This window comes from Chenopodium album, chromosome 22 (assembly GCF_948465745.1).
Source record: "Chenopodium album chromosome 22, dcCheAlbu1.1, whole genome shotgun sequence".
In the NCBI taxonomy this organism is placed as follows: Eukaryota; Viridiplantae; Streptophyta; class Magnoliopsida; order Caryophyllales; family Amaranthaceae; genus Chenopodium; species Chenopodium album.
Genome location: NC_137855.1, coordinates 17,315,510 through 17,337,442, shown reverse-complemented (window position 1 = coordinate 17,337,442; position 21,933 = coordinate 17,315,510). Strand labels below are relative to the sequence as shown.

Genomic DNA, 21,933 nt, shown 5'->3' with positions numbered 1-21,933 from the left:
GAATTAAAGCTCAATCTAACCGCCTTCCGGGGTTAATCAATTTCTCCTAACATAGCCTCCATGTTTCCACACTAGAACCATATATTAGAAGGTGCAATCAAAGAACTATCGATAACAATGAACCTTAACTAAGTCAACTTCCGTTTCTTGTTAGCAAAGATTCACCTTTAATCAACTAACAAAGTGCACTTGCAAGAAGATTAAAGAATATCAAACATACAAAGACTTTAATCACCATTAACAAAACCCCAACATCATAAGCATGAATCAATCAACAACTACACCATCCCCACACCCTTGGCTAGGTGACTACTCACAAATCATATTGAAAACAATATCAATCATCAAATCAATAAGCATCAACATGATCAATAAGCAATGAAGGAAAAATCAAAATAAGCAAATAAAACTAAATACAAAAGTAAAGAAAGAGAGTAAGAGATTGCTCATTAATTGAAGATGAAGATTTACAAAGATTCAATCAAGCTCCTTCTTCAATATCCAAGTTCATCAATGGAAATCCACACTTTCTCTCTCTACTAATGAAGTTTCTCTCACTAGATTAGGGCTAAAATGTTTCTAAGTAATGATAGATGATAATACAAAGTTGAATAGGAGGCTATATATATGAAGCATAAAAGACGGAAATATTAAGCCTTGGAGAGCCCTCTAGCTTGCAGCCGCGCCCTCTACATCGTGGGTTACGGGGGTGTTAAACCCAGACAGCCGCGCCCGCGGCATGGGAACCCGCGCCCGCGGCTCCAAGGAGATGGCATCTCCTTCCAAGGAGAGGTCGCGGCACAGCAACAGGTGTCAAGTCAGCTCGAATAGCCGCGCCCGCGGCTTCTGGTGTCGCGCCTGCGGCTTAGGGAGGAGAGCCCTCTCCTGAGGCGCGGCGCGGCATCTACTGAAAGATTGTGAAGTTGCCCTGCTCAGGTCCCCGCGCCCGCGGCACCAGGCTCCGCGCCCGCGGCTCCCCTGCTCTGCCTATCTTCCATCTTTGATCAACATCATCCTCCATCCAAGTCTAGCCAAGCCTTCAATGGTTCATCCGGAAGGGCCAAAGTCCTACAAAACACAATAAAAAGCTAGAAGAGACAAGAAAAGGGAACGAAAGAAAGAAAACACGAGAAAAGCAAACAAAGAAAAGGAAAACAACGAGGGGAGGAAAAAGGGGCAAACAAGCTACAAGTGGGAGGAAAAACCCCGAAAAAGGAGCACTAAACCGTGGCATAAATGCCACTCATCAGACACAAATGGGTGTCTACAACTTCTATCATATTGGCTGAAGTTTCCTTCCACTTGTTGAAGAAAGAAGTGAACCCTTCGTTTTCTTTTTGCTTTAGTATCTCAAGTTGTCTATGGTTGGTTTCGATTTGAATATTACACTTATATCTATCAATGAAAGCGTTTTTTATTCCCTCCAAAGTAGAGGTCTTTTATTTATCAAGGGAAAATAAAGAACTAATGTTGACAAACGGTTTCACACTAGGTGAAAAAAGAAGATTGGCACCGCCCTAAGGCCACCGGTTTTTAAAAACCGGTGGGGAAAATATAGGGAAAAATAGGCGGGTTTTTTAGGGGAGCTTTTTGCCACCGGTTCAGTTTGAACCGGTGGGAAAAAGATTAATGCCACCGGTTTGAACCCGTGGCAATAATTAAAACAAAACCCACTTTTATAACCCAACCCCTTAACCCTATTTCCAAAAAAACCCCTTATATAACCCAACCCCTTAACCCTATTTTCCTTTGATTTCTCATCTCTCCTTCTCTCTCCTCCGTGCTCTTTCTCTCTCCTCCTTCGTCCTCTTCATTCTCTAAGTTCTCATCTCTTTCTCATCTCTCCTTCTCTCTCCTTCGTCCTCTCTCCTCCGTTCTCCTCCTTCGTCCTCCCTAAAATCGCCGCTACCCAGCCACCATCGAATTCACCTAAACCACCTAACTCCACCCGGAAAAAGCCCATTACCCACGAAATCACCACCACGCCACCACCACACCAGCAACACCGACAGATCTACATCATCAATAGCAATTTCCGCCCTTTTCGCAGTTTCTGGGTTTTTTTATGTGAGGTTAGGGTTTCTGGGTTTAATTGATTTTGTAATTGCTATGTTTAATTGATTTTGGAATTTTCTGGGTTTATGGGTTTAATTGATGAGTGTTTATGGGTCTATGTTTCTGGGTTTAATTTTATTATTTGAGGGTTTATGAGTTTATGTTTAATTCGAAATTGCATGAGTGTTCTGGTGAAATTGCATGCGTTTTTTGGGGTTTAATTATGCGATTATAATCGATTTGGGATTTTAATTCGATTTTTCTCAAGTTTTCTAGGTTTAATGTTGTTTTTAATTAAATGATTTTTCTGGGTTTTTTTTAATTTCTGGGTTGTTTTTAATTTGATTTTTTTCGGGTTTTCTGGGTTTTTTGGGTTTCCTGATATTTATTTTGGGTTTTCTGGGTTTTCGGGGATTTCTGTTTCGTGAGTTTTATTAATTTTATTGTTTTAATTGATGCAGGTTTATTGATTTAGATCTTAATAAATCGAAGAATCAAGATGAAAGAATATAAATCGAAGAATAAGATGTTGTATGAGGTTTTTTCATTTTGATGTTGTAATTTTTTATTTTTCTGATTTATATTGTAATTTTTTTTTTATTATACCGTTGTAATTGTTCGATTATAATGATTTGTATTGTAATTTTTTTTTTTGATTAAATGTTGTAAGTAATCGATTATAATGATTGAAATAGTTTGATTTATATTTTGATGTTGAAATTTTTTTTTAGTTAAATGCTTTCGATTATATTTAAAGTGTTTGTCAAAAAAAAATATATATATATTTAAAGTGAAAATGACAAAAAAAATAAAAAAAAAATAAAAAAAAAATTATATACATGGTATTGCCACCGGTTAACCGGTGGCATTAATTTTAAATATAAAAAAAAAGGCGGTTAGCATCTTTGCCACCGGTTAACCGGTGGCTAACCGGTGGCAATACTCGTTTTTGCCACCGGTTTTGAACCGGTGGCGTTTTAGTGGAGTATTGCCACCCCCCAATTAGGCACCGGTTCAAAACCGGTGGGTTATGGGGGGTTTGAACCGGTGCCTAATTCGTTTTTTCTACTAGTGTCAAGAGATAACGTGAACAAAGAATGAAAAATGTTCTTATCAATCCCTTTAATGTTCATTATAGTTTCAAAGGCTCTTAAATGAAAGTAAGGATTGTCAGTTGGCTCAAATTTAGAGATGTCATTGGCGTTGAACTTCTGCGGAAGAAGCTCCTTGTCCACTAAGACCCCTTGTGAGCTAATGCCTTGGAACCTATAATCACTAGAGAGCTTGCTCAAGCTTTCTTGGATGAGCTCCATTTGTTGCTGCCTTACAGGGTTATTAATTTGAAGGGCCAAAGCTTTCATCATCTCAGTCATGTTAGCTACTTCCTTCTTAAGGTCGTTGACTTCTTCTTGACTTGCCATTATTACAGTTGTTTAATCAAAAATGTTATCTTGGTTAAATGCTCTTCTCTCCTTGACTAAGTACTGTGGAAAAGGAAATTAGGGATGAGTTTTTTATTATTTTGACTCAAGCTCTATTGAACATGCAATAGATGGGAAGAGAACATGGAAGAGAATAGAAATGGAATGGACCCTCAACTTAAATGACGGAAAAACGACTCATGCATGAACCTAAGACAGGGTCATGGTGACATATACAAAATGTGTGCTAAGACTAGTGAGTGTAGGTGACATGTTAAGACTTGTGTCATGACCATGTTGCTAGACTATGTGACTTGACTCAAGCAAAGACTAAGTTAAGACCTCACGTATGTGCACTAAACTGGACAAATTGTAGTATTTTAGTCATAACTTTTGATTTGTGACTCTGATTAAGACAAAACCAACGTCTAATGAAAGATAAAACTTGAGGCTACAGATCCGTAGGTTGTACGACTCGTAGTTCTTCCTAGAACTCCGGCTATGACCAAAACAAGTTGACGCTTGTGCAGTATACGAGAATAAAAATCCGGGTTGACTCAAGGGAACAATGACTCGATTTTAGACATATTTAAGTTCAAATCAATTAATCAATTAATTAATCAAAGTCCTTTAGTCATTGGTTAGTTTATTTAAGCATATTTATAACCATAAGTCAAACCAAACGGTTAGCTTACTCACATAATAAGTATGCACAAGTAAATAATGCGCAAGTAGTCAAGTAGTCACAATATGATGCAATGAGTTTGCAACCTAACCATGGCTCTAGTTCTCTAAAGTTCAAAGATATAGGTTTGTCAAAGAGGGTCCATGGTTATGAGTCCGGATGCATCGCGTGGAAGCCTTACCTTTGGAAGGGTTGGCGCGTATGGATGGGACCCCGCAAGTTAAACTTGCTTCCACGGTTTGGTGGATTCACAAACTCGGATGTACCCGTCGTTGCCAGGATCGTTTTATTGGGTAGATGGAGCGTGAACCCCTTGAGGGTTATGGCCATATGTAGAACACATATGGGTTCAGAAAAGAGAGAAAAACTTAATCAGGAAGTAGAATCGAGCCAATAGTGCTAGAACTAGTCAAAACAAGAAGACAGAGTTCTGGCTCAGTATTGGAAGAACTTGGCGCCAGACAACAGAGACTGGCGCCAGGAAATGACCTTGCCGCCAGGTGACAGAGCCATCGCAAGGCGCTGGCTCTATTTTCTAGACACTAGTTCCTACATGCCTCAGCAACTTTATGTGTTCTTAGAATTTTTCAGTTTTCGCAGTATTATTTCGATTCTAGTTGTGAAAGATATTTCTCAAATTTCCTACATGTAAAAATCCTATGTTTTTTACTCATTTCGGATGGTGTTTCCAGTGAGGACTTTTTTTATGCATATGACAATAATGTTAATCAAAATTGGGCACATGAAATACTTAGAACTTTTCGAGTCTCATCCACTCATTCTAAATCATTGCCAAAATAAATTTTAGGAATTAAAATAGAAATCAACCCCCGTGGTGTCGCCAAAAACTGTAGGGAATATTTCAATCATTACCCCAAACTTGAACCCCCACTACGATCATACACTTAAGTACGGTGGCGTCCAAAGGGAAGAAAACAAGAAAAAAAGAGTCGCCAACAAGTTTTAGGAACTTGTAAACTGTTCACAGGGTGAAGGTTACACCCCTTAACGATCCAGGAGATCATCAACTCCAATAGGTCTGGAACCAAGACTAGTGTTCGGGGATAAGGGTACGAATCCAATCTAAAATAGAAAGAACCCGCCTTATAAAATAGGCCTCTACTTTATTCTACTCGTATTCATGTGCGCTTTCTGACTAACATGCAATCATTAGGTTAACTCTAAACCTGTTTAATCTATGTTGGTTGAATATTAATGCACAAATAAAATTATTATTGGCGATCACTTGAATTAAAATCATATTAGCCTAAACCAAATTATTAATTATCTTATTAGGCATGATTTAAAGTACAAATTCCCTTTAAACCTGCATAAAAGGGCGTGATCAAGCAATAACAATAATATACATCGAGCAACATAATAATAATAACGATCATAATCTCATGAATAAAGCTTAATAACGATAGCAAGACCCTAGGGATGATATTAACAAGATTAATAACAAATCCTAGCATGTCACTAAACAATAAAGATCAAAGCTTTAAACCTAACATGATACTAACATGCTATTAGGGAGAATAAAAGGCATCCTAAATATGATTCTAGAAAGCAATAAAACATCCTAACATGATACTAGGAATTAATCAAATCTAAGCATGTTTTCTACATGAATAGAGCAATAAGATTACATACTTTGATGCCTCATGCCTCTTTCTAATAATAAAACACACGCGTTAGTAAACTTCAATAAAATATTAAATCAACAAATTAAATTAAAGAATTGAAAAGAGTTTAGAAATTGGATTTGTGGTCCAAACCCTGAGAAATTATCAACCTTTCATGTCTAGGGTGAAGGCAACTTCGAACTTGGCTAGGTGTGTCTAGAACTTGTGAATGCGGTATGATGTATTTTGAAAAGGGCTATTTAGAAAAAAAAATATAGAGAGAATAAGCTTTAGCTTAGAGAGAAGAGAGATGATTGTGATCAAGCTTGTTGATGATTTGAAAAAGGGGAGATGTGACCTCTATTTATAGGAAAAAAGAGAGTCGAAGAATTAAGAAAAGAATCCAAATTCCAATCGAAATAAAACTCGATGGATAGCAGTTTTTGCGAATTTTGTTTTTATCATATCTTTTGATCCAGAAGTCCAAATAAGGCGCATAATATGTCGTTGGAAAGCACTTGAAGTCTAATTTCCAATCCAATTAGAATCAGATTAAAATCTTTTGTAGATAAAAGATATGGCCGAAATAGTGGGACGGTATCAGTTTTGGAAAGAGTTTCGTATTTCTTTCATATCTTTTTCGTTATAACTCGGAATTAATATTATAATATATCATTGTAAGATAATTTCAAGATCAATCTAACCATATAAAATTTGGATAAACATTATGAGGCACGAAAATAATATCTGACTGTCATTGAACATCTTTAAATTCGAATAGAATTATGTCTTAAAAAAGAAAAGTTTTAGAAAAGGAAAGTTTTATTCAATTTCAAATTCTTTAATCTTTTCAAAAAGGATAATTAAGATCTTTTAGAATCTTATAGAAGCTTCTAACTAATCCTAATTAGTTTAGGAATAGGATTAAACATTTGGACTCTCCTCATGATCATTGGGTCGAAGGTAAAATCCGATTTGAGCCCAGTTTAGTATTTTGGCCATAACTTCCTCATTATTCAACGGAATTGGGCTTATTATATATCTTCAAGCCCCATCCAACTACACCATTATTGGACCCTTATCATGGACCAAACTAAACTGGATGGACGTTTTTATAAATAGAATACGAAAAAGGAATATTTTCGAAAACAGAAAGAAATATTTTATTAAAAATAACCGCATCACTAGACTTTTCACACTTTCACTTCATTCGATTATCATTCGACGTGAAAGATATTCATCACTGGGTCTGGTTTTGGGGAGACACAATTGGGTGTCTACACACTCCCTCTGCCTGCCCCCTCATCAATCTCTTCCCTATCATCAATCTCTTCCCTCTCCCTGAGAATATCAGCAAATGTGACTTCATTATGTAGATTATATGGGTCATCATCCTCATTCACTAGTTTATCAACTTGAATGTGGGTTTTTGCTCTTCTAGGTGTGAGTTTGTAAGGCTTATTTGTTTGTTCAACAACTATAGGTTGCTTTACACTTCCCTCATGCCCTCTCAAACTTCTTCTAGGAACAACAAGACTATTGTCAGCAACTCTGTGCACCTCTCCCACATTCTGGTTCCCCTCACTAGCTATCCTAGAGTCTCTCAATGTTCTAGTAGTCTTTAATAACTGAGTAGGTTGTACACCATCACCCACCCATATATAAATCTAGTCTTTTCCTGGTAAGTTACTAAACATTTTCATCAAATCCCTATCATTATTCAAACCCACATGCTTCATTTTATAAACATATTGAAAAGTAGGATGTTCAGGTTGAGGGTTTACCACTTTCTGTAGCCTTATCCCAAAACTCAATTACTAAGTCAACTAAGTTCACTTTGTCAATGTCCTCAACAACCAAATCAACATCAACCCCCCTATATTGAAACCTTAAAACCACAGCATCACTCATTCTGTGTTAATCCCCCAAAAAAAACAACAAAATCAATTTCAGATGCATTTCACATTATCAACAACATCAACAACCACAATCATAAATAAACCAAGAAAAATCGCAATACCTAAGGTAAAAAAATCGTAAAAATCAGCGCTTGCATAACAGAGTACGTAATACGCATACATAAAAAGGGAAATCGACATTAAGCTCGATAACCATACATGATCGTATTAAAGAATCAAAATTGCATAAAAATTGAGTCTTTCGCTAAGCCCTCACACCCACAGCACCGATTTCGCAAGCGACTTCACCACCAACAGCAACGCACAATATTTTCCTTTTGCCTTTCTAAGTCCTCTCATTCAATTTCTCACAATTTCTTCAACCGTCGAATTTTAGGGATGAATTAATCACTTCTGCGTTTTTTGTGTCTCAATGTCTGAGGATGGGACTGGTTATGGTGATCACAGAAGAAGATGAAAGGAATTAAAGAGGGAAGGGTGGGAATTGAATGCTGTTGGTTGAAATTAAAAAGGGGTATTACTGTCTTTTACTTCTGATTGTTAACCATAGTTAATCATATTAACCCTAAAACCATCATTAATGTTATAAGTAGGATTAATTTTATAAGTGAGGTCATTTTGTGAAATTAAAAAAAAAAAGGTCACCATTTCAGTGTTACATAAATTAAGGGTCGCCATTGAGAATTTTCCTAAATTAAATATCACTATGTAATGCCTGATAAGTAAACTTGGAAATTTTGTTTATTTATATTCTGGTTTCTAGTTTGATTAAAAACTTTTGATCAAAATGAGGTAAGTGATGATGAAGCTATATGATTGCAAGAAATTTTTAACTAGAAATTGTCATTTTTTTTTTATCTTAGCATATAGTTATAAAGTTTATGAAGGTTTTTAATGGTTTCTCCTTAATTATTTCTTTTATTTGTTATTTTTTCCTTTATTTAAAATAAAACATTTACCTCACCTGTTTTATACTCATTTGTAAAAAATTGTAAAGTTGTTGATATCTTTCTCAAGACACTCTTAGCGGACTTGATAAATATGTGAATGTATGGGTTAGTTAATTAAATTGATCAATAAAAAATATAAGTTTAGTTTCGATTTCCTTGAAAATTTTAGTTTTGATTATTAAGTGTGTTTTATATATTCTACAAATATTTTTTTTTCTAATGAACAAAATTTTTTAAAACTAAAAAATAGAGTTAAATAATAATTATGATTCTTTCATTTTTTGTTTATGTCAAAATTAGTTTAAGATGGTGAATTTTCAGTAAATAATTGTCCTTCCAAAAATTGTCAAAAACTTAAATAATTATATTTTTTCAAAAAAAATCTTTATTTGCAAATAAGTTAAAAATCCGAGCATTAGCCCGGGGATCATCTATTTATTATATCTACTAATATTTTTTAATGATTGCAATTTATACGAGTTGTAATATTGTGACGATAAAAGAAAAATTACCTGATTAAATTTATTTTTGTTTTTCTCTAAAATTATTTTTATTATGCTTTAATTTTGTTTTTTTTTCCGAAATCAATATTTAATTTATTTCCCTGTTTTTTAGGAAAAACTCCCTCCATTTTTCTATTCCTATTTTTTTTTTTTTTTAGATTTTCAATGCTATATTGCAATTACATAATTTAAGCTACATATAAAAAATGTAAAAAGTATTACTATGGTAACTAAAAATAAAGACGACGCGAATCTAACTTAAATAAGAGTTTATGGCAAACCACGATCAAAATATAAACACAACTCCATCAATTTAATAATCAAACAACATATTCCCATGTATTTATCATGCCCTACAACTTTAGAACCCGTGAAACTACATGGCTTTGGCCAGCCATGTAAGTTTGAGCAAGCTACAAAATATTTCTTCCAAACTAGCTAGATTCCTGCTCCATATTTATACTTATTTGCAAGCAAGGACTTTCATTCTACCTATGTTGATGCTCTTAGTCATTTATAAACAAATTTGTAGATTTGAATTCAAGTTAAAAACTGTAAGGGTTGGGTTAAAACCATGTTAGATCTGAGACAAACTAGATTGAATAAAAGTGAAGTTTATATCTATTGAGACAAGTAATTTCAAGTGATAATAATAACAATTTGGGTATTAATGGACTGAGTAATCACAATATCGGGTGATATCAAGAAATTTTTAGATATAAATGATTTGGATTAAAAGGTTTTATACTAAATTTTCAAATCAATTATATAAGAAGGGTTTGAATTCGAGGCTTATTGATTCAAACCAACTCGAATCTGACGCAAACCAACTCGAATCGAGTCAGTTTTTAATACCAAACGAGTTGATATTATAGGCGTGTCATTAATATTCGTCTTAGATCTATATTTTTTCTTTTTTCCCCTTTCGATCTTTTTTACGTTTGCGCTGCACCCCTTCCCCCTCTTCTCTCTCCTCCATTGAAGCGTACTCTGAATTCTCCATTGAAGCGGCTTCGAAGCTTTCTCTCTTCAATTGAAGCAGCTTCTAAGGTAATATGTTCAATATTCTAATCATCGAATTTCAATTTTACAATCTAGTGATTAATCGTTAATTTAATTTTCAGTTATAGTCAATTTAGGGTTCTTCTAAGTTGGATTATTAAACAATTGATTGTAATTACTGAAGTTATGAAAGATTATAACGAGCGATCTCGTTGCTAAAATTTTGCAATTCATATTGTTAAGGAGAAAATTTTAGCGTAATTTATCGAGTTTAGTTTGATAATTGAGTCAACTTTGATTGTTAATGTGTTGCAGGCTTTGGTTTGTATAAATCTTTAATGTCAGGCGAACTCATGAAAATAGAAATTTTTTTCTTGGGCATAGGATGGGTTTGTTTTGCATATATTTGATTTTTTTTTATCTTGCTCAATTTGGGTTATTTAATAAAAACCTAATTTTCTGTTGAGCTAGGGTTTTGAATTTTTTAGGTAATAATTTTTGTTTGTTTACTTGATTTGTGGTGCTCTAGTTGTTTATTAGTAACTTAATTTGATTAATTTGTTTGCGTGTTTCCTTTTTTTTTGGGATGATTTATCTTATATTTATTGAATTCAATTGGGTTTATTAATTATGTGTATTACTTGCTTTAAATTAATGTTTTCTTAGATCTTTGCTGAATTTTGTGGAAAGATGATCAGTGTGATTATTGATGTGTTAATCATTGCAAGCAGTATTTTAGTAGGAAAAGTAGGTATCTTGGGACATTTTGGGTGGAGGAATAAGTAAATAGCCTTTTTTTGTTCTTAATTAATTTATTTAATGTGTATCATGGCTTCATTTATTGCTATTTTTGACAGATTGTTTGCTAAATTCTGGTCTGAGTTATGGGCTTATTGGATTGTGGGTTGTGTCCTTGACTTGGTACTTGAGGAATCATGGGTCGTTGATGGGCTGATACTTTAGCTAATTAAGTTGTTCTGGGGTAGAAGTTTTTAAGTTTTACTGGACATGAGTTAGTATTTGGACTTGAGCTAATGGCTGGAAATGCAAAGTTTGAATTGAGTTCTGCCAGTCCGGATAATTCAGGCTTTTCAGGAAGCTATTCAAATGGACAGCGAAGTAGTTATGCGGGTCCTAGTTTGGATAGGTCCGGAAGCTTTCGTGAGGGAAGTGATGGTAGGAATTATAGCTCTGGCACATCGAAAATGAATGCTTCACCGATGGCCGATTTGCCACCATTATCCCAGTGTTTAGTACTGGAGCCCATTACAATGGGAGATCTGAAAAATATACGGGCAGGTGAATTGAAGAGGGCATTAGGTTATTCATTTGGTAATGCCTCTGAAGATAATTCTTTTGGAGCAGGTCATGCTAAGCCTCCACCGAATTTGGCTACTGAAGAATTGAAACGATTAAAAGCAGGTGTTTATGAAGGATCTCTGAAGGCTAGGTACTTATTAATGCTAAATGCATGCATATAATTCAGTGGTCTTATATCGTTTTGATGATTTTGGTTACACTATCTCCCTTTGGAATATTATATGTAAACCCAGTAAATTTATGCAGGAGAAACATTCATGTGCTGAAAGTGATACTGATGTTATCCTTTTGTCTTTTTATTTATTCATCTATAGTGTTAGCATTGTATTTGTGCTTCAAATGTGGGTGTCTTTTTTCCTAGATTTGATTTTATGCTTAAAAGAGGTATGCTAATGCTAAATGCAGGACTAGGGTCAAAAGATTGGATGATTCGTTAAATAAATTGAACAAGTATTTTGAAGCTTCAAACTCAAAGAAGCAATTGCCAAACGAAAGATCAGGTGGTTCAAACTTGCTGAAGATGGGAGCTCAGTCACATCGAAACTCACCAGATCTCGCAACACAAAAGTTAGAGGATAGAAGTAAGAATATGGGTCTTAATAAGCGTGCCCGTACACCAATGGGGGAAATGCGGGTATGTATATACCATACACTAAGTTATATTCCTTTTTCTTATGTAGTTAAATCCTTTGGCTTTGCCATTTAATTTGTTATAATTTTATTCTTTAATGGGGCGCCATAGCTAGCCATGTCTAGGGAGCTTTTTCGGTTTGGTCTTATGTCACAAATTTAGTTGTTGACAATATTAATAAGGAAAAATATGTTAAGAAAAATTTTGTAGGGGTATAAATGTCCGCACACTATTCTTAAAAATTCGAAAAAGAGGCCATTAACATAACTGAGGGAAAGCAAATAAACAAACATTTTTAGGGGTATAAATGTCCGCACACTATTCATAACATTAATGAGAGAGAAAAAAATAAACAAATATTTTTATGGTATACATGTCTGCACACTATTCATAAGAGTTTGCTTGAACTTTTTAAAGAGGGAAGTATCATTTGCATAGTAATTTTATTGGCATAATCAATGACTGATTGACTGTGCTTTATTTTTGCTAATCACTGAAGACTGAAAGATACCTTTTTGAATCTCACATATATTGATGATTAGAAATATAAAGAAGGGCACATCTCTTGCCTTTTCTGTCAAAATGACCTTTTACATTCCCAGATCCCAGTTCAGTTTCCATTATTGGCCTTTTGTTTAGATTTTCCTCAATCGGTTTATATTAGTTATTAGTTGCTGTAATCTATGGGGTTTTTGGGGAACTTTGCCCTGCTCTATTTCCAGCGGCTTTGAGTTATGGTGACAGTTGTGCTTTGCAACTGTTGATGTATCTGTATAACTTCCATTAATTTTTGGTTGTTTAAAAATTTCAGTCAGAAGGACGGAGCAATGGAGTCCCAAGGCAACATTTAGTGATGGGGAAGGATAAAGATGGACCTAAGGAGGGTAGCTCTGAACTTGGTGAAGAAAAAATTCGCAGATTACCTGCTGGTGGAGAAGGATGGGACAAAAAAATGAAAAGAAAACGTTCAGTAAGTAGTGTATTTCCTAGGTCGGTTGATGGTGATGGAGAGCTTAAGAGGACCATGCACGGTAGGCTTGGCAATGATTCTGGAATTCACTCTTCAGATGCTCTTGGCTTCAGGTGTTTTACTATTTCTTTGATCTAAAAGTTTGGCCTCATGCCCTCTAATATATTATATGGCTGAAAAGCTTCTATATTTTCTTTGCCATTGTATATCGCACTCCTCATGCTGCATGACCAGTAATATCAGTAATAAGGCCTTGGAGCTGGATTAAATTTGTGCAGGAAGGAACTGTAGGATACAATCCTAAAACCCTTAGAAAGACTAACTGAAATCGGTTTTGAGTACTCCATAGCAGCCTTTACAGAACTCTAGGCACCAGCAGTGTTACTGTGACTTTTGGGTCAACATATATGTGTCATGTCATTAGTCTACCACCTGTAATTTAAGAATGCTTTTCTATGTGGATAGGAAAAAATTGCACCTGGAGCATATAGTTGATTTAATCATTAGGTACCTAGACCTGGTAAAAAAAATTATCTTGCTACATGAATACTTTTTTTAAATAAATTCACGGGTCAATCTCTTAATTTTACAATGTCCATTCCAGAATTTAGATCAGCCTTGTTAGTTTCATTTCACACGCTCCATCTTTATAAAAATTGGCAAGGTAAACTTTGTCGGTCATGGAGATTGAGTTTGAAACCGGCCAAGTTTGGCATTTATTCTTGAGAATTTTTTCTTCTAGTGTCTGTTTTGCATGCAATTCAACTGTGAAAGTTTATATCTTGCAGATCCGGGTCTTCCAATGGTACTAATGGAAGCAACAAGTTAGAAAGAGCTCCATCACCTGTGAGCTTGAGCGGTCGTATGACACCTAAGAATGAATTGGACAAGACTTCTCTTTCTAGGGAACTTACTGGAATGAATAAGGAACGATTACTACCAAAAGGAAATTCTAAGTATGTAATAGCTCCAAATGTTTGGATAGTAACTGCTTTGAATTGGATTTTTGTGATCCTATTTTTGTAGCAGTTTAAAATGCATGCTGATCTAGTTTTTTTAATGATGACCTCTCATCTTTGTATCATTTAGGTTAAATATGCGTGAGGATCCCCATGTGTTCAGCCCTGGTTCCATTACGAAGGGCAAGGCTTCAAGAGCTCACCGAACTGGTCCTGCCTCTGTAGGAAATTCATCTCCGAGCTTCTCGCGAATGTCTGGGGCAGCAGAAGACTGGGAACAACCCCTTAATGTAAATAAGGTCCATTCTTTGGCTGGAGTGAATAATCGTAAACGTCCCCTACCCTCTACTGATTCATCATCTGGAATGGCTCAATGGGTGGGTCAAAGACCACAAAAAATTTCCCGTAATCGGAGAACTAATATTGTGTCTCCTACTTCCAATCATGATGAAGCACAGATTTCATCTGAAGGATGCACTCCCAATGATTTTAGCACCAGAATATCTGGCTCTGTGAACGGGTCATTTCCTGTCAGAAATATAATGAGTAGCTCACAGCAGCTAAAGGCTAAACTTGACAATGCATCTTCTCCGGCAAGATTATCTGAAGGTGAGGAAACCAGTGCTGTTGACAACAGACTCAAGGATAAAGAGCTTGGTGGTTCTGAGTTGGATGATAAAAGTTCCAACTCTCATCAGCATGCTAGTCCTTCTGGCTTGTTCACAAAGAAGAGCAAATTGCTTGTGAAGGATGAAATTGGTGATGGTGTACGTAGACAAGGTCGAAGTGGGAGGGGCTCTTCCGTGCCAAAGGGCAGCATGTCTCCTTTAAGGGAGAAGCTAGATAATGCAACAATGGGAAAACCTGTTAGGAGTGCAAGGCCTGGTTCTGAGAAGAATGGAAGGTGAAGATGTTTAAAGTGATCAAGAGTTTACCCGTTATTTAATCTAACATGGTTTGACTGATATATTATTTTCTCTATGTACTGCAGTAAGTCAGGTCGTCCTCCTCTTAAAAAGCAATCAGATCGTAAGGGATTTACCCGTCTTGGACCTCTGCCAAATAGTAGCTCTCCAGATTTCACAGGTTTGACATCTACTTGGTGTGTAACCTTTGCTAATTGGTTATTGTAAAAACTGATTAAGACATTTGTCTCAAGAGCAAGGGCAGTGGTTAATTTTAGTTTTAACATCAGAGTTAAAGAAAGAATTAAGTTCCAAGCTGATTAACCAGTCATTGAGGCAATTTTATGAATGTCTTGTATATATTAGTCTTAGACCATTTTTATAATTGATGCTTAGTACATGAGGTGTTTCGCTGATTTATTCTGAGAAAACCACCTTTGTAACCATAGTGTGATTTTCTTATAAAATATCAGCAAAATCACCTCATGTACTAAGCATTAAATATAACAATGTCCTAAGACTATTATTTACATGACATTTACAAATTTGCAAGAAATAGATGTGAGTATGTGACCATTTCAGGAATAATGTTTAAATTGTTCATCATATAACATCTGATTATATCTGCCATGATATGATAGAAGAAGTATTTTTCACTTGAGCTGTTCGCCTGTCCCTAAAATAAAATTTTATTATTTTGCTCCTGAAATCGACTGTTCATACAATTAAATATACTATTTTTGTGGCACAATTGTGTTTGACTAGAGCTAAAGGGACATTTAAAGGATATTAATTGCTGACTTGACACTTAATTTTTATTTGTGACTGTGATCAGTAAGCATGGGCTGCTTGTGCCTGTCACTTGTTTGACCAACATGCTTTTTGTGTGCTGTTTCAGGTGAATCGGATGATGACCGTGATGAACTTTTAGCAGCGGCGCAGTTTGCTTGCAATGCCAGTTGTATGCCTCTATCTGAATTTTGTGTATTTGTAATTTCATGTGGATTTGTTTTCACAAATGGTTTTTGATTTTGCAGATAATGGCTGTTCTTCTTCATTTTGGAAAAGAATGGAACCCCTTTTTAATTTTAGACCAGAGGATAAATCCTTTTTGGAAGAACAGGTGATTTTGTCGTGTACAATCTGTGTACTATGTGTTTAGCAGAAGCTCCTGTATCTGTTTGATTGGAATTTGAATTCTTTTTTGCTGTTGTTGGTGGTTATGCACATGTAACAGCTAAAAATTGCAGAGGATCGTTCAAATGAAAGTGAGTCGACAAGCTTTGGCGATAATAATCTGGTATGTGCTTCTAGCATAGATAACCTTTGATAGTTAAGTAAGTTATCGAGCACCTTTCTAGTACCTGTTTCACATGCCTTGAGAAATTTATCAAAGTAAATGAAAGTAATTATAATTGTTTTTCTTAGCTGTAAATTATGTCGCTATAAGCAATGTTATCAGGATCGGGATTCTACTTTGGATCGGAAGATGGGGGTAGGATCTAGTCGTAAAATCGGATTGTAGGATCGACTGATCCTACAAAATTTGCAAAGAAATAAAAATTTACTAAACTGTATCAAATATTTATTCATATTTAAACTAAATTAAGTATGTAATAATAATATTTCATTTTTTAAAAAAGTTATTTCCTTAAATAGATTATATGATGATAGTGTATACATACGCAATCTAAATTTATAATAGTACTTGTTAATTTTGTATTCTAATTCTAATAAAAAAAAAAAGTTAACCTCTATTTTAAAAAAAATAATAAATAAAAAATTAAAAAAAAAAGAGAGAAAAAATGATGCTGGTCGTGGTAGACCTAGTAATATAATTCATACTTGACTATAAAATCCAAAGAAATTAGCTTCCACTCACTAAAGATTATTAAAAGTTTTATATACATTTTACATGCTTGCATTGAAATTAGATAATTAAATTCATTGTAACATAATCAGCTACATCAAGCAAGTGAAATTCGAGCGAAATCTGGCTTGGATCCATGTATGGTATCTACCAACCAAGAATTATAGTAGGCCGCAAATTTAGCTTATATTAAACAAAAAATAAATAAATATATGTTGAAAAAATAAAGAAAAAAAATAAATTGGAAAGAAACTAGATGAGCAAGCCCATACTTAGGTCAACTAAGATAAAAATGTTGCTTTTAAGCTTATTTTGTAGAATCGGTAGAATCGGCCATAGGATCATAGAATCGTTGTCGATCCTATATGATTCTACTGATCCTATGGCCGATTCCACCGCAGACCGATTCTATGGATGATCCAGATATACTGGGTGTATTAGGATCGTAGAATTGCACGATTCTACAATCCGGATCGCGATTTTGATAACTATGCCTATAAGTGGTGTGTGCTACTGTAAAGTATGTCACTACTGGAAAATGTTCAACTTCAGCTTTAAAAATACATAGGGCCCTTATCCCTAAGAGGTAGATTTTTGTGGCACTAAGATTCTTTGCATATCTATTTTACTTACCTTTTTGTTGGTCTCTTTGATTGCAAACTTAGTACAAGGTTCAGGTTCTTATAATTGTTATTCTACTTACCTTTTTGTGGCACTTGAATTTTTTATTTATTTTTTTTTTTTTTTTTGTGTATTGTGGATTGCTTCTACATCATATGATGTTACTCCGTTATTTTAAGGTGGCACAGTATTCTTGTTTTTAATGTTAACTCTAAATAGTGTATATATATTCTCTTAAAATGCATGTGGTTACTGTTTATCCTCATCTTGCAGAGAAATGTTACTGAAATAGGACATTTTCGGACACAAAGTTTTGTTTCTGGAGAAACCAAGATATGCACCCTGGACAATGGGCTGACAGAATCAGCCAAGACAGGAGACTTCATTAATCACTGTCAGGATTATGAATCTTCATGTAGAGGATCAGACTCTCAAAAAGGGCTTAACAGCCTCACCCCATTATACCAGAGAGTCCTCTCTGCTCTCATTGTTGAAGATGATTTCGAAGACTTTGAAGAAAACCATTTTCTAAGCAATGCTGCTTCTGTAGCTAATAGAGATGATCCATGTATGGCTGATAGAATATCTTGCAATGGCAATGCCAATCATAGGTTTTCAAATATCCACGTTCCTATGCATGATGAAATTGAGGAAGATGATTACGGTTTTACGTACTCTGTTGGTCAGGCCGGTCCTGTGCTTCACAGAAATGACACAAATGGGTCACTAGCTATTCAAACGAATGCTTCTGGTAATTCTTCATTTGAATGTGAATATGACCAGATGTGCATGGATGATAAACTACTGCTTGAGTTGCAAAGCATTGGCTTATATCCAGAGACTGTGGTATGTATTTGTTTCAGCATCTAAAGTTGAACCTTTTGTATTTTTCTTTTGGTCTTGCTCCAACCTTGAGGTTATTTGACATTAGAATAAATCCTTTTTGTATTCAAGTCCATACATGTGATGCTTGGTAGCATTCTGAAATTTAATCGCTTTTATCTTTTCCTTTCAGCCTGATCTAGCCGAGGGAGAGGAAGAGTTGATCAATCAAGACATCGTCCAACTTAAAAAGCAACTTTCCTCGCAGGTTGATTTCTCTGTCCTTAGATTCCAGATTATATTACTTTTATATGTCGATGATGCAGTTCTGCTTCGACCAAATTTCACTTTCTTTTAATCCACCTATTGATTATCTGGACCTTTTCTTTGGATTCCTGATTATTCACCATAATGTGAAAATTACACTGCAAAAATATGTTTTTTTTTTTTTTTTACGAGTACTATGCATTAAAGAAATAAATAGCTTGCCTAGGTTTTGTTAGTTTTCTGTAGGCCCTTATGCACCACTTGAAATCTGTTTTGGGCAAGATCAGTGCATGTACAATAGGTTACTATAATTTCTCTTTACTTGAATAGTATTTTGTTAATCTGTAATTTACATTATATTCTGTGATTCTGTAGGCCATGGACAGGAAAGCATACTTAGACAAATTAAATAAAGCTGTAGAAGACAAAGAGGTTGTAGGACGGTAAGATTATTGACTTTTTACTTACCATCTGGAGTTAACTGATGTATGTGCTACAATTAATCTTTATTTAAATTTTTTCAGGGACCTTGAGCGGCTTGCAATGAACAGGTTAATTGAGTTGGCTTACAGAAAGCTTCTGGTACTTTTTCCCCTTTGGGCCATATTGTTTATCTTGAAGTTATTTCTATGTGGCTTTGTTGATATTAGTGATTACCCCTGCTTGTTTGGTGTGTGTATAAATATAATATTATGTCTGTAATACTGTAGGCTACAAGTCTAGTAATGCATTAAAGAATGAGTGCTTTAAGTAGTTTGTTGATGGGAAGCAATTGAATGTTTGTGCATAGTACTTTGTCTGTCCATAAATATTAGTCCCATTTTCCTTTTACACATTGTTAAGAAGGTGAATAATAGAAGGTAGGGTTTGGTTTGATTAAAGATGAATTAAAAGAGAGTGGATTTGGTTGATTATTAGTGAATAAAATAAACAAGAGAGTGGGATTGGTTGATTAAAAGTAAATAATAATATGACAGTAATAATGGCACTTTTTATTTGGAGACAAGATCTTTGGGTGAAGAGGGACCTTTATTTGGGATGGGAATAATAATAAAAAATTTGAAACAAAAAACTTGATTTACATCAAGAATGAAGTTTCAAAAAAAGAGGATGCTTATCGGAGACAGAAAGATTTATATTGATGAAGTTTACAATGGCTGAAGTTTCTATTGTGCCATTTTCTTGCTGTCAAATGTGAACGAGATACAACGTAAAATCATCTCTTGTTTGTACATGGATTATGTTTAGGTGCCTGTCCCTGTCCTGTCATTGCCAACTTTTGTTACCTTCATGTAAATTGGATAAATACGGCAAATTTATTTAGTTATTCTATGCTAGTTATATTTTGGTCCTTTCTCTACCATCGAACTTTTGTGTGAACTGTGTTAAATGTTTTTCTGTGGTTAGATTTCAAAGTGAGATGAATGATATCTAAAATCTGATTTTAAAAGAATGGAGGTTCAACCCCTAGAGAAACTCCTAGATCTGTGATATTAAATCTCTAGAAAGAGTTGAAAGTTGTAGGATCAAATCAGTGTGTTAACTATTATATTGAATATTCAGTACTAGTTGTGAAATTGAAGTGCTTTTGCTGCGTCATATATGTATAATTTTTTATTATCTAATACATAAATATGATGTCATTCATTTTCTCACCAGGCAACACGTGGAAGCAGTGCTGCTAGAATTGGGATCACTAAGGTCTCAAGACACGTGGCCTTGGCCTTTATTAGAAGAACCTTGGCTAGGTGTCGGAAATTTGAAAACGCAGGGAAGAGTTGTTTCAGTGAGCCTTCTCTTCGTGATGTTCTTCTTGCTGTACCTAGCAATAACACGGGAGTCACTAGTGGCATCCAAGCAGAACAGAACATGCGATTGGACTCCAGATCATCAGGTATTATTTTTTGTAAACATCCGATCAAACTAGCTTGTTAGCTGTAGTGAACATAAATCTTGTCTCTCCGGGACTCTGGTTTAAGTCATACCACAAACATGTACCTAGCTGGTCTCTTTTATATAGACTATTTAAACAAAGAAGTAAACTTTTGAAGTGGGTTCAAATTAATTATCATTCTATCACCCACATAAGTAGGATGAGAAACTGTTGAACTGAACTCATGGAGTCTGAAAAGTCCCTTGACCACAAGTTAATTTTCATTAACATATCCCCTTGAAAATAACTTTCTGCTTTTAATGTTTACAGGAGCGTATGTTGCTGGTCCCGAACAGCTTGATTTTCAAAATGATAAATCTGGTAGGGGTCCATTTGATGCATATGAAGCTCTTTCTCATCAGTCTGATCATGCTTTTGCAAAGAATGGACCTATATTGAACAGAGGCAAGAAGAAGGAAGTGTTGCTTGATGATGTTGGTGGAAATACTGCCTTAAGATCGACAGCAACTCTTGGATCATCTCTTTTGGGTGGAGCAAAGGGAAAGAGAACTGAAAGAGATTCCGGTGCCAAAGCTGGCCGCCCTTCAATATCTAATTTAAGGGGTGAACGGAAAACAAAATCGAAACCTAAGCAAAAGGCTGCACAGTTGTCTACACATCCAGTCCAACCTTCAGCTAATGTTTCCAGTGACATGGTCGCTAATAATAGTAATAGGAAACGTGAAGGGTTAATCTCTCCTGGAAACATTCTTGATTCATCGAAAGAGTGCAAAGATGTTATGGACCTTAGTACCTTGCCCTTAAGTGAATTAGACTCGATTGAAGACCTTAGTGTAGCGAATGAATTTGAAGGACATCAAGATCTGAGTACTTGGTTAAATTTTGACGAGGATGGTTTGCAAGATCACGACTCCATGGGTCTTGAAATACCCATGGATGATCTATCTGAGTTAAATATGCTTATGTGAGGACAAGACACTGTACATTTCTAGCTTAAGTTGATGATAATAGTTTAATTGCTGGGAAGGAAGCCAGCTGTGTAATTTATGCCTCAGCAAGTCAGCACTTGTAAATTATGCCCATTCTTTTTGTATACTTAGGTTTAGATATCACGAAAATTTGTTTATGTGATTTAAATAGTTCCACCCTTGTAACAAATCACAGATTTTACTAATAGCAATCATTTCATAACCCCTTTTGTTTTTGTACTAGCTTGCTTCCATTTGTACATAATTTGATATTTCATAGAAATAAAATAATAAAGTTGAATTAATTTTATATTTTCTTTTCTTAAGGAACTAATATTTGCTTTCTTTTTTATTAGATGCACTACTTTTGAAATTGCGGACTCTTAAATAATTTTTGGAGTAGAGAGAGATAGAGAGAAAAAAATAAAAAGGGCCTATGTGATATATGAGATAGAGAGAGAATTTATCGACTATTGGGAAAGTTATACATCTAAATTAAAACTTCCATACATATAAAATGATACCTCTAACAAAACGGATGAAGTA

At 35.0% G+C, this 21,933-nt stretch overlaps 1 protein-coding gene across 1 annotated transcript; it reads left to right on the top strand.

Annotated features, from left to right (window-relative positions):
* The first annotated feature begins 10,069 nt into the window (after positions 1-10,069).
* Positions 10,070-21,699, top strand: LOC145603797 (uncharacterized). Its single transcript, XM_081659781.1, has 16 exons — positions 10,070-10,208; positions 11,018-11,610; positions 11,886-12,114; positions 12,923-13,194; positions 13,870-14,037; positions 14,171-14,944; positions 15,032-15,126; positions 15,844-15,906; positions 15,983-16,068; positions 16,183-16,245; positions 17,710-18,282; positions 18,452-18,526; positions 18,901-18,968; positions 19,050-19,107; positions 20,185-20,419; positions 20,729-21,699. The coding sequence occupies exons 2-16, from the start codon at positions 11,195-11,197 to the stop codon at positions 21,385-21,387; spliced, it is 3,834 nt and encodes a 1,277-aa protein (XP_081515907.1). The 5' UTR covers positions 10,070-10,208; positions 11,018-11,194; the 3' UTR covers positions 21,388-21,699.
* Positions 21,700-21,933: the final 234 nt, after the last annotated feature.